General features: G+C 44.4%; 1 protein-coding gene across 2 annotated transcripts in view; it reads right to left on the bottom strand.

Annotated features, from left to right (window-relative positions):
- The window catches only part of NPSR1 (neuropeptide S receptor 1), a 96,900-nt gene that overhangs the window by 73,630 nt on the left and 9,458 nt on the right, over positions 1–13,812 (bottom strand). For both annotated transcript variants that reach the window (XM_036230468.1, XM_036230469.1), the window contains exon 2: positions 5,010–5,142. In XM_036230468.1, the coding sequence (XP_036086361.1) occupies positions 5,010–5,142 (133 nt within the window). The remainder of the gene's footprint in view (positions 1–5,009; positions 5,143–13,812) is intronic.

Raw genomic sequence — 13,812 nt, 5'->3', positions numbered from 1 at the left:
AGAAAAGAGGTAAGTATGTAATTCAAAAATCTAGGGGAGAGAAGGTGAATGAAACCAGTGTGGGAAAGTGGTATTGAAATCCACGTATGGCCGTGGACACCTCAGTGCTCACGTGGTTTCGTCTCTCTTGCTAAACCTCTCAATTTTCTGTTTTCAGGCAATCTATCAACAGGAATGTTTTGAGGGTGGAGAATTCCTTAGTTCATTAATAAAAGAGTCTCCAGAAAAGCTATTCTCTTTTACTAATATGAGAAGATTTTGCCCTTTCAGAAGCGAAAAGTTATCTGAATATGTGCCAAAAAAATATGTTTTCTACTTGTCTTTGTTGAACACTCAAGGGGAGTTACTGTCATTAACTCTCTTTCTTTATTGCATTTGACTAAAACTGATAAGCCATTCTTGAAGATGATAAATGACTAATAAATTTTAATTGGCACTTTAGCTCATAAAATATAAACAGTCATTAAATTCATCCAGGAAATTGTTAGAATCGAAGTGCTAAAAATTACAGAATGTGCGCAAATAGCAGCTTGAAGATCTTTCGGTTTCCTTCCATTCTCAAGAGCTAAAATTCCTAATGGATACAGAGAAGAATTGGTTGAGATTTTTTTTTGAATGGGTCGGAGATGTGGAGAAGAGGAAAGTAAGTTAGAAGAGGTGCAAAATTGAAACAGTTCCTCCATTCAGAAGTTCTGATAAGTGGTATGATTTCTGCCTTCACGAGTACGTGAGTGTTGCCATAATTGATGTAGGGTAAAGAAAGACAGATTAGTTTTGGATTCTTCTCTGATACACTGGCCACAGTGGAAGAAAACGCTCCTTTTTAGACTATGCAAATGATACTTGAGTATGTGCGTAAGCATCATAATGGATGAACAGAGAGAATTCCTGCCCTCGAGGAAATAAATGGTTATGATTTTATAACTATCATAAGCCAATAAGGCTTTTGTTTTCATGGAGGTTTGAAAACAAGTCTCAGTGTGGATCTCTGTTGATGGCTTCTAGAACATTTTTCTCATAACATTTCCCATCATCATTTAGTCCTGGATTACCCAAAAGAACATTGGACGATTTAAAAGCCATAAAAGTGGCCTTTTTTGATGCAGTAAGTTCATTTGTATAACCTAAATAATAATACAAGATTTAATTATGAGACTATTCATCGTAGACTTGCTGATAATAACCGAAAGTTCGAGGGGGGAAGGATGTAAACAGAGCTTCATTGTCTAAACTTCTTTCTTGATGGAAGTAAAAACATGGAGGACACGTTATGCCAGAGATCAATACTTACCTGTTTCCTCTCATTGTTCCTTAGGACAAGAAAACTCATTTTATTCTGGCCAGTGAGTCCAAGTTAAAAACAAACAAACAAACAGACAGACAGACAAACAAACAGCTTTTCCTTCAGTTAGAGATGACAAATGAAATGCAAGTAAAAAATGAATGAGCGAGAGTTCTAGGAATGCCAGGACATAACAAAAAGGTCGTCTCTCTCAGGCCAGCCTGAGAGCTACACTGGAGCCCACCCTGAGGGCACCCTGATCACATACTTCCAGCCTCCAGACCCTGAGCAAACAAATTCCTGTTGTCTAAGCTGCCCAGTGTCCGGGATTTCAGACTAAGCAGACTAAGACACCTCCTACTTGATGCTGAGAGAAAAAGACCTGTAAAATTACAGTCATATTTAGGCAAATGTATTGGCATCGCGGTAATACTAACCACACCATTATGTGACAACAACTCTGCCGTGCCGAGTTGAAGCCACAGCCTGTTTTAGCGTCACCCTTATAGGACCAGTGTCTTGTCAGTTGTTTCCCCCCATCACATAGAGAAGCCCAATATACGGTCCTCTGACAGAGGAAGTTTAGTGATAATATGCTTATTTTGCCGTTCTCCCTTAATCTAAGCCGTCGTTCGAAAATCATGAAGACTTCGGGCTATATGGGTTGGACTCGATATCACTAGAATATTTCCTTTATGTGTTAATTCTCATCACTATTGTTCCTGACACATATATTGTTCATTTTAAACCACATATATAATAAAAGAAACTGGAACAGCCCTAACATAGCAACTTCTTTAAAGAAAACGAATTTTGAAAGTGTCAGACGTGTGATTTTTCTAAACTTTTGTCAGTGTGAAGCTCTCTCTACCTCTCTGCCCTGCCTCTCTCCAAACCCAACTCAAAATGCTGCACTCACCTATTGAAGGTGGGATTCGGAGTTTAGGGGCGAGATATAATTTTATAATGGTACAAGATTATCAAATTTATTGAAAATTTTTCATATATTGACAGTTGTAAACCAGTGGCCTTTAGGCCAAATCTGGCCTGCACCTGTAGTTTGTTTGATCAGCACAGCCTGTGACAAAGATTGAGTTTGAATGCCTTTAAGGTGTGACCCTCCTCTATTCTGGCCGCATTTTTACTTGTCTCTTTGCCAGGCTCTTTCACACGCTTGGATACCTGCTCGCCTAAAGGCATTTGAGATTACAACCCCTCCTCTATATGGAGGTGACGTGTTTCGTAAATAAAGTTTGTATTGAAATAAACGACATAAAATGCCCAAATCATAAGTATGTACTTTGGCAAATTACCCATGTAACTCTGATCAGGGTCCATAAATAGAACACTGCTAGCACCAGAGGCCTGTCTTCGTTTGTGTTTCTCCCAAAGCAAATTCTAAGACAAAACTTGTCATAACGTAGACGTTGAAAGAGGAGCAAAAAGTAGAAAAGTGAAGATAAGACACAAGGCTGGAGCAAGGTAAATGGAGAAGTTTTTGGTGGAGCTAAAAATTTTGAAAATATATAATATATAATATTTGATTTTAAGGTATTTGCTTTTCTATGACACAATCTACGTTTGTTGCTTGAAACATTTGGTAGAGTCTTTTAGACATAAAAAGTCATGGTTCTGTGGATGATTTTAAAGAAAAAAAAAAGGAAGCTGAGTGCCTTGTTAGAGTCAGCCTAGAATAAACAAACAAACAAACAAAACCAACTAGGGAAGATGAGATGCCCATGAGAGAGAGAGAGAGAGAGAGAGAGAGAGAGCGCTCAAGTTCGGTGGCATTAAGAACCAGAAATCATGAGGAAGAATATTTGTCCAGAAACCTGAAGACGTTTTGGGGAGGACCATGGCATGGGATAGGAAACTCAGATCAAATTTGTGTAAATCTCAAAGAATAGTTTCCTTTACAGATACCCGAGTAAACTTCATAGACTTACTCAAGACTCAGATATGTATTCTCTACTGAAAGATCTGAAATCACAGGGAAATGGAAATGGAGGAAATATTTTATCTTAAATAAGAAGTTAGTTCGATTTTAGACCCTTGGCAAAGCTTATCTCTCCAATAATTCCTCACTTGAAATACTCTTGATCTGACCCATTTGGGTTTTTCCAAGAGGGAAATAACAATTAAACAGACTATTTAGAATATTCATGAGAAATTAAGTCTAGGTTAATGCAGCAGATTACGGATTTGAATAGAACACACAACTTTTCTCTTTGACAATAGATGGCGAAATTCCATTTATTCATTTATTGTTTAATTCTGACAGCTCTTTAAATTCCAAGCTGATATTCTTGCCGTCTCTAAATTCTTACACTCTCAAAGCACAAGTGACGCTGTGGAGTGTTGGTCATAATATGGTAAATGAAGAGATATAATGAAAGGAAGTTACTGCATCCTCATTGGGGAATCTGCATCTCAGTGTTTGTTGGATATTCCTAATTACCCTTTACTCCCACAATCACAGGAATGGACAATGGGCTCCTGTTTGTAAGAAAGATTGACGGAGTTTTCTCCCATCACGAGTCTCTCCTTTGTGACTCGGGGTCCTCTTATCATCTCTGTATTTCTTAGTAGTGCCCTGTTTTACACCCTGGTCACTGGAGCCCGCTCAAACAGATGTGGTTGCTACTCTTGGTTAGACAGAAGGGTGGAAAATTTCAGGTTATCAACAATGCATGGCCAAGATTCCCTTGTATGTTACAGTGTTGTATTTTTTTTTATATAATTGTGGCTCAAGACTAAATTCTCAAGCACTCTTCGATGCTCTTACTGAAACAAAGTACAACCTGACAAGGTCGAAATGCACCCAACAACTTTCTGACAGTCATCTACCATTGCTCCTTGTTAGCACTTAACGCTTAAATTTTTTTTTTTTTTTTTGCATTTGCTTTACAGTCTGATTCAAATTAAACTCATATGACAGATAGCGTGTTTCCAGAGCCCAGGACTCCAAGCCTGTCTCAGGCTAGACCCTCTGGGAATCGCACCTGCCCGCTCCGTTCTCTGGCTCCCTCCTTGATTGTGTTTTGCTTTTGAACGCGAGCCCTACCAGTCTGAACTTGACCCGTCTCTCCGGGGGTCTGTCTTTCATAGATCATTGTTTGACATGAGAATGTGTCACCATGCCCCGCTAGGTGTGATGTGCTCACACTCTGACTATACTAGCCGTTCCCCAAATCCACGTTTAAGTATCCCGATCCCGGTCGCTATCTCACGTCCTTATAGCGTGCCCAGCGGTGGTCCCACGTGTCACTTACATTTCAAGAGCAATGCCCACAAACCGAAAGTGGCAAGGTACTGGAGACTTCACATTTGCTATTAAATAGAGACATTTCTGGTCCATTTTCTGGGATCTATTCTATAAGCTCATAAAATGCTACTGTACGGTAATATCACCTTAGTCAGCGATGGAAGCTGGTGTATAGGGAGAGTGGAACCCTCTAGAACCCTTTGGTGGCACCGATTAGTATTTTCAGGTCTGCTGTATAGTGAGTTATTTTTGTAATGGAATCTTATGGGTATTTAAATGTGTTAAATTTGATGGAAGAAACTTTCAAATATGGGTTTTACATCCCTGTAGAAATGGCTTGCAATTCCGCTGATGCCGTTTGGACTGATCGTCTACTTTTTCCAGGGGTAAAGTAATTGAACGTGAGGAGCCAGAGGAATTTTACACACAGCTCATTCCTCCCCCTCCTGCACGGTTTCTCACCTGTGACGGCCAGCTGAGTCACAAAGAAGGTCATTCTCGACTTCCTCTTCCTCCTCCACGTGGAGAACAGCACGATGGCGTTTCCGACAATGGTGACAACGAAGAGGACCCACAGAGTTATCAACTGCTCGGTCTGTGGGAAACAAAGCAACACAAAACCGCTGTACCTCACAGAATCGAGGCTCAGGCTTCAGTGCCAGGAGGTCGCTCTCCCGTCCCATATCCCCGCCTGGCGCAGCTTTCCTCTCCAGAGACCAAAGACACGTGGTCCTTATTGACACTGATAGTGGATTTTGATGCAACTTAAAAAAAAAAAAATTCTCTTTGGAAATATATGTCAAGAGACCAAAAGAATATCTATTCTTTGGCCAAGCAATTTTAAGTCTACGTGAAAGAATTCAAGGTGTGAAAAAGAACGCTATCATTGCAAAGATGGCGTGCTTGCTGTACGAAGAAATTGGAAATAGTTTAAAGATAACAGGAGAGTTAGGTAAATAAAATACTTCAATTCAGTGAACTATTTTGTAGCTATTAACAATGACAGCCATAAAGATTATGTAATAACATTGAAAATGCTTATAATGATAGGTAGAAAAACATGATAAAATTATATATTGGATATGATGACAACTCTAAAATTATACTTGTAGGAAAAAGACTGAAGTATACTAAAATGTTAATAGTGGTTATTTTAGGGTAGCGCGATTATGGGTTATCTTAATCTTTTTCCTTTGATAGAATTTTACAATGGTAGCGTTCCGCTGAATAAGATATAGTTAGTAAAAATGAAAACAAAAAAAGAAAAAAAAGTGGGACAAGCTACCCATTTAAAAACGCCACGTCGTTTTCTACGATTCCTTCAGAATTGGGCAGCACCCGGGCGAGACCGCACGAGGCTAAGACCCAGTCTGAAAAGTCCGAAGTGCTTCTCCTGCTTGGAGGGGAGGAGGAGGAGGACCTGGAAAAATTCTCCCGTGACAGCGACGTGCTCTGCGTCAGCCTGGCTAGGATGTAGTGCCCGGTTTGTCGCACACCTGTGTGAGATGTTACTGTGAGGGCATTTTGTGGATGTGATTAACATCTACAACCACCTGACTTTAAATAGAGCGGGTTCCCTTCCATTGCATGGGTGGGCCTCGTCCAAGCTGAGGCGTCTCAAAGAATATGGAATTCTTGCTCAAGAATTCCTCCAGGAACATAGAAATCTTCCCTGTTTCCTGCTGCTCCCTTTATGGATTTCAGACTCGCCGGCCACAAGAATCATGTGAACAAATTCTTTAAAATGTGAATGCACACACACACACACACACACACACACACAGCCCCATAGCAAGTAAATAGTATTTTTTGTGTGAGGATATCAGTTCAATTTTTACTGTGCTCTACATATTGTGCAACTTGCTTTTTCAGTCTGTTGGAGGAAGGAATGGCTGATTAAGAGATGATACTTTCATACGATGGAGTAAAATATATCGATGAAAAGAAATGCATTAAATTTACTGAAGACGCAGGGAAGTATAAAGACCGGGGGAGGCGAGGGGGCCCATGTGCGCGCTGAGTCAGCTCGGGTCCCCTAGGCCCCAGTTCTCAAGCGTAGCCGGCTCTGCCAGGATCCAGAGCTGGGGGAAGGTCTTGAAATTGCCCCTCCAGCCCTTTTCTCATCCAGAAGTCCAGGCTGGAGCGGACATCTCCACGAGTCCTGTACTTTGTTGCGCTGTTATTAAGTTCTCCATTTCAGATTTCCAGGTGGATTGCTGAGGTCCTGGCCTTGGCCGGCAGCATGCTGGGAGTCGGGGAGGCTGGGCGTTGCGAGGTGCCAGGGGCAGGGTGGGTGCACCACCGGACAGGGGTGCGACCACAAGGTCAATGACCTCTCCTACTTTGAAAGGTGGCAGAGACCTCGTCCCCAGCCTGCTCACGTCACCTCCCATTTGGAGGGCAGTCTTTGCTCAGTGCCAGGCCATGTGCCTTTTCTCTAGGCCTTTTCTGACCCACGGGATGACTGTCTTCCAGATGATTCATTTCTCTAGGAGGCTAGATGTGGGCGGCATTGAGAAAGCATCAGGAGGGCAAGCTAACTGTCATGAAAAGCGCTCTTCGGCGTGGAGCGAAGGGATGAGTTTTCGTCAGAGAATTCCCTCCTTTGAGAAAGACGGGCGCCCGTGCTGGCTGGCGCGGATACGGCAGGGCAGGCTTTTGACGTGCCATTCGGTAGCTGGTGTGTATGTGGCGGGATATAAATAAGTGGTTGGAACTCGGATGACCTACCTTTTAAAACCCAGGAGCAACCCGGGGACCAGTGTAAGAAATGAGGTGGCCCTTGGCGTCCCTGCTAGTAGAGGTCTCACTGGCACCATGGTGCCGATAGGGGACAAAGCCGAGGGCCAGGGAGGGGGCGCAGCCTCTCTGCCCCCACCGCGGTCCCTGTGCCGTGCGCCGTCGGGGAAGACGGCGGCGTCCTGGGGGTATTTACAGTTCGGGAAAAGATGAGGGGACCGGGAATGCGGCGGGCGTGGGAGGGCAAAGTCCTTTCGAGCCCCGCTGAACGTGCGAATGAGGGATTTCCTGAGGTTTTCTCCTGTGTCTTTCGGTGCCTCTGTTTCATAGGAGAAGTATCTCAACGCTTTCGATTAATTTATTTTTTTCTAATTACAGAACACGGTATCATGTCCAGCGAATTTTCTCAGCCCGGGCGGTGGTGGGGAGTGGCTCATCTTCATACTTGTCCGGTACCCAATCGACCTCTGTTGAAGTCTTTCAGCATCAGGGGAAGAAGAAGGGAAAAGTTAGCATGTTTGCGAGGTCTCTTTGCCAGATCAGGAAGCCAGATCTCCATCATCTGGATGGTGCCCGCGGGGCAGGCTGAGCAAGTCCTGTGGAATCGGCCCTGTCTCCTCGCTTTGGAGTTTTCTGTTGGAAGACCACCTCATCTTACCTCATAGGTTTCAGAAATTTCCAGATGGAGGAAGTCCCCACCCCCCCACCTCCTGCCACCACTGTTTTTTTCTGGAGTCTTCCTAAAACCTAGGTTTATTTATTTGCTTATCAATTCATTCAACGTCAATTAATGGCCTTCAGAGTAAAGACATTGACACGACAAGGGAGAATAAAACATGCAGAGTGCACGTTTAAATCCCATTTCGTCAAGTGGGGGTCACCGGGGATGAAAACGTTTACCTGCATTTTGAATTCATAGCGTTCTTACCCACACCTGCACCGCCACGCAAACACGCACGAATCTTAGAGCAAGGTGAGGACTCAGGGGGTGATGGCGATGGGAACTGGGCAAACAGCTCGGAGGCACGTGAGCCCGACACTCCGGTGAGCGTAAACGTGGGCAGGTAGGAACTAGGACAGCCGCCTGGCCCGGGATCAGACTCTTTGCTGCCTGCTCGATGTGCGATCGCACTGGTAAGTGATAACCTCTCCCAGCCTATTTTCCCATTTATAAAGTGATGATAAAAATAAAATCTGCCTCAGGATACTCGTGATGAATAGACATCATGATGACAATGGAGATGTCTAGTTTAGTGCCTGAAGCGTGGTATTACACGCAATAAAAATTGGTTTTATCGCCTTCCTTAGTTTCATGGACTGCCTAAAGGTTTGAGAAATGATTTATAAATAATCCACAACCTTTTAAGAACGATGCTTGAATACACCCCGTTTATCCTATTTTCACCTTACCTCGCAGGCTTTGGGAGGTGCCAGACAGGCACTGCCCCTGCACCCCCTCCACCCAGATCCTGATGGTACCCCAACACCGTTTTCAGATTGTTTGCAGAATATAGTCGGGGATTAAATGCCCCCTAGTGGTCATGTGAGGCAAAATTGCAGCCAACTGCTCAATACTGAGTAGAAGACATGAAATTTGCAAATTCTCAATGACTAAAGACTCTATCTATAGAGTCTTTTCAACTCTGTTACATGGTTGCAGGCTCATGGCTAATTGGTTTTCAACCTCAAGTTGTTGAGACCAGGAAGTGGCATTAGCAATGTTCAGATTAGAAAATTCCGATCTGGGATTTCGAGGGGCGGATTGTGGCACTGCAGTGTTCCCCGGATGATGCCGGTGCTGCCACCGGGCTGAGGCCTGGGACTTGACTGCAGGGGACGTGATTCCCGGGATGGCCGTGTGGGCAGGCGTTAGGTCAGGGTCGCCACTCCTGGCTGGCATTCCGTCCTCCTCGTAGAAAGTGCTAAATATCTGTTAGATGGATATATAGTTGTCGACAAGTGCCAGGGCACATATAAGTATCACGGAAAAGGTTATTTGGAGTGAGAATTATCTCAGGCAACGCAGGACATTTCCTGGGGTGACTCTAGATGAAACTGGATGGCAGACTTGCGTGGAGAGGAGGACGTGATTTATCCAACCCCAAGGAGCGATGAGCCGATTTTCCAGTTCAGTCCTAGAAACCGGAATAAAAAAAGCCTAAAGGATCATTAACACTTGTAGAGCGAAGGGGAACTCACGTGATCTGAGCGACTCACACTAACCCAGCCCCCGACTTACTGTTCGTACTGTATTGTAGGTGATGGCGATGTGCTGAGCATCATTTGAGACACTTTTCTTCTGCTTGCTTCATCATCACAACTTGGCCGATCGAATGTCACTGTCCTCTATCTTCCAGGGAAGAAATGGAGGTCAGAGAAGTTACTGCCCAGAAGTGGTGCAGCTGGGTACTGAGCACAGCTTTGCTTGACTGGAAGGTTCATGCTCTGATTACTGTCATGGTTTTCTCTTCTAATTTGGAGCCAGAGGTGGTGAAGTTGCCACATTTACTTTCAATTTTCAAGTGGGAAGCAGATCTTCATTTTTCGTCCTGACCCAAAACGTCTGAAGCTGGGTTTCTAGAGCTGGATCGGTTTATGGCCACTTCTCCCCCTCCAGGACTGGGCATAAGGTCAATGCTTAACATGCGATTGGATGGATGAACACTGGGGCAGTGTGTGGCTTTCACGCAACAGTAATCATAAATGTCGCCGAAGATGCAGCTGCACCGTCTGGCCCGGAGATCACAGAGATTTCTGTACCCCTGACGTTTCCATGGCTCATTTTAGGGTTATTGTTATTTCTTGCGATGGTGAAGATGAATATCTCAAACACAGGAACAGGCAAACATATCCTCCCTCCCAAGAGAGGAAATGAAGTCTCAGGTTATATTTCAGCCCTAGCTCTCAGCGAGCAAAGAGAGTCTCCTCTCCTGTCACCGAGACCTGGGTGTCACCTACCCCTCACAGTCCCCAGGCTCTGAGACCGCTTGGAGCCTCATTAGTTTGTGTGGGCGGGTGAGAAGCATCAAAAGCAGAAGTCTGAAAAAGTCTGATTGCTTCGAAGGTGAATCACAGCGCGGCACCGGGAGCCCACAATGTAAAGCGAGACAGGTAGGGACGGGCTGCAAAGCTCTGGGTTCCTCAATTAGACTCAGGGGATGAGATACGGTCAGAGGCTCTGGAGACCCCTGAGCGGTCACCACGTCTGCACAGTTGGGAACCTCTCATTCAGAGGTTGGTCCCAACTTCCCCAGGTGTCTCGGCCCAACTACTGCTTCAGAAGCACGGCCAGGTGCTAATGACCAGTAACGGTCACCCCAGTAACGGTCACCCGGAGGCATGTCGGTGGGTCGGGGTTTGCTCTGGAGGGTCCATCTCGGCTTCCTCCACACAAACCCCTCTTTTGATGATGAGCCTTTTGAAAATCTACATTTTCACCACCCTTCTAGGAATGCAGCTGGGAGACACCCTGGTAAATACAACTGAATTATTGTCATCACAACGATCCATCTGCAGTCACCTTTTCTAACTGTTTTACCTAGAGCTATGGGAATTCTTTTTTGAATTACTCAGGATAGTCCTTATTTCTCATATTCCGTTATAAAAAATGTATAAGACTTTTTGATTAATTACTATTACAAAACTAAAACAATAATATAAAGCCACGTATAAGTATGAATGTTCATTTGTTTTATATTTTTGTAAAGCTTTTCCTATTATTATAGGTTTCCAGGACAGGGGAGGAGGTTGCAGTCTCTGTCTGGAGGCTGGTGGGACAAACTGACAGCGAGCCTCCCGGGTGACAAGCAGAGACCATGAATGTGATGGAGAGATACTGTCCCTCCTGGGTCTGTCGAGATCGACAGCAAGGCTGTGGGCCAAGGTGATTCCCAGTACTGTGGACTGTCATATAGCGTATTAGGGGGAAAAGGCATTTACCTTGAGGGAGATCCTTGGGATATATATTTTGGCGTAGAAATGATACTCAGGCCAGAAGTAGGAGACTGTCCTTGAAATCATACTGCTGTGAACACGATTATCCTGGTTTGCATTCTGTATAATCAAGTTCGACAAACATTTACTGAGAATCTAGTAGCAAATTTCAAAATACCATGGGGATATAAGGAAGACTAAGACAGGAACTCATAGTCTGATGGTGAAGGCATACATGTAAACAAAAATTTTCAGTGTGACCTCTTGTAATAGAGACGTTGTGGAATCTCAAAGAAGGCTATGTAGCAGAACTTGAGGAGAGGCTGGCCACAGTTGCTCGAAAGGTACATCCTGGAGAAATTAACATGTAAATTGAGTTTGAGGAAATGAGTGAAAGTAGCCAAGCAAAGAAACAGGGTCCCTGGTGAAAGTATAGATGAAAGCAGAGTGTGAAAACTCTCAGGTGAGTGGGGACAAACAGGGGACATCCATGAACATTAGGTGTGGGCCCAGAGCACAGAGAGGCTTATAAAGAAAAGTTGGACCAACTATTTCAAAAATGGGGCAAGGTCCACCCTGGGTCTTTGTCCTGAGTTCGGAGAACTTGCTACCAAGAGATTTTGTCCCTGTCTAGAATTTTCTCCAGTTGCTTTCACTGCCTGACAGGACTTTGCCCTGCTTCTCAAAACCATCATCACACGTGACAATAAAACAGCTTTAGTGCCTTCATACTGGGGCTGAACTGGAAAGTAATTCACTGCCTAACATTTATTTCCTATTTTCATATTAAATAACTACATTTCTCTTTCATCTGGAGTCTTTCAGCATTCCTGCCTTGGGTCTAGTTCATGTTTAATTAGTGATGTTAATTTCTCATTGCCTATTTTTTCTCATTTCAGTCAGAGTACATTGGTGGGACTCCATCTGCTCAGCTGCCTGATTCGGCTTTCTGGTTACCAGTGAATCTTCAGATTTCACCAGAAGCAGAAACGCCAGTGTCCCACATTCATTCTAACGTGACTCTCTTCTTGTGATTCATTCTTGGATCCTAAGGGGACCTCCAGGTTAATAATGACCTGGATGTACTGGAAGCTTCAAGGCAATTTAATTCTAGGACTCCATCAGAATGCTAATAACAGACCAGACCAAAGATGTTGGAATTCTTCTGAAAACCCACCAGGCTCCGAGTCCAGGTAGTAATTAATATTTGTTGAACAAATAAATGAAGCATCGTCTGCTGTCTACCAAGAACTGAGATTAATATCTAAATTGCTCTTTGAGTTCTCAGACCCTTGAAATATAGAAAACTAACGTTTGGATAAATTAGGTCCAAATTTCTACAAGGCCATAGGAACCAAAGTCATTACTATGTAGTAAAAATATCAAGAAACTCTTCTTCCCGATGATCCACATAATTAAAAAATCAGCCTGCGATAATTTGTTTGTTTGTTTTGTTGTTGTTGTGGCGGTGCTAACACACAGAATAAAGTGACTGTGTGACCTTCTGCTGAGCTCGGCTCAGCTCTGATGCTGAGACTTTCAATCTATAGTTTCCAGTCCATCCAGGAGGCTCAAAACAGGTGCTAAAAGAAACCCAGGGGAGCTGGCAAACAGAAGAGCAGAAGCAGATGTGAGGCCGGGGTGGGAGCTGAACATCTGGGAGAGGAGAAAAGGCAGGGAAAAGGGCACGAGAGGGGCCGAGAATGAGGATTGCAGGCAGAATGCCTGGAATTACTATTCTTAATTGTTCATAATCCGTGCTTCTAAATGGAGTGGTTGGTCGGCAGAGTTTGTGTGCACCCAGTTCATGTAGTTGGTCATCTATCTTGGTTTGCATTTGTCCCATTGTTCCCTTGCCTGCATTTCCAGGTCCCCTGCAAGCTGGATGAATCCTGCTAGCTTCCCCTACCCAGGATGGGACTCTAGTTCCTGCATCTCTCATCAGTCACTCTATGGGAGTCTATCCGAAGTCTACAGATACACCTGCCTGCCTGGCTCCCAGCATCCCTCCTTTGATTTGGGTGGGGTTGGCCACATCACCTTGGGCCTGATTACCTGAGCAGGGGCCAATGCCCTGGGCCAGGTTGATCCTCCCGCCTGACACCTTCCTCTGTCGAATCCACCTTCCTACTCTTCCCCCACTTGACATGGAAGTCTAAGCATGCTTTGCGATTCAGCCCATCAGGATGATAATAGAAAAATGACACAAGATTGGAAAATGGATTTTCAAAGGAATAGATAATTCATAGGCTGCAAGCCTAATTCAGAAATCACTCTCCAGATCTCAACTGGGAGTGGGAGAAAAATTGGAAGGAAGCTGGTAAGAGAGAGGAGAGCGTGAAATGAAATGGGAGACCCATCCACCACATCACCCCCGCTGAGTCCTTGAAGTCTGCGGTGGCTCTGAAAGCGTGTCACCTTAGTTATTTAAAGATCACACTCCTCTCCCACACAGTTCTTTGCTGCAGAGACGCCGGCAGCAACAGAGATCCTTGCACATGTGGTCTTCGGGGAACAGTGCATTATCTGGAACTTCCCCTCCCCCCATTTGTCAAACTCAGCTGTCACAAAGGCCCCTGCTTTCTGATGCCTT

This window comes from Rousettus aegyptiacus, unplaced genomic scaffold (assembly GCF_014176215.1).
Source record: "Rousettus aegyptiacus isolate mRouAeg1 unplaced genomic scaffold, mRouAeg1.p scaffold_m13_p_13, whole genome shotgun sequence".
NCBI classification, from domain to species: Eukaryota; Metazoa; Chordata; class Mammalia; order Chiroptera; family Pteropodidae; genus Rousettus; species Rousettus aegyptiacus.
This window is presented reverse-complemented; position numbering and strand designations above follow the sequence as displayed.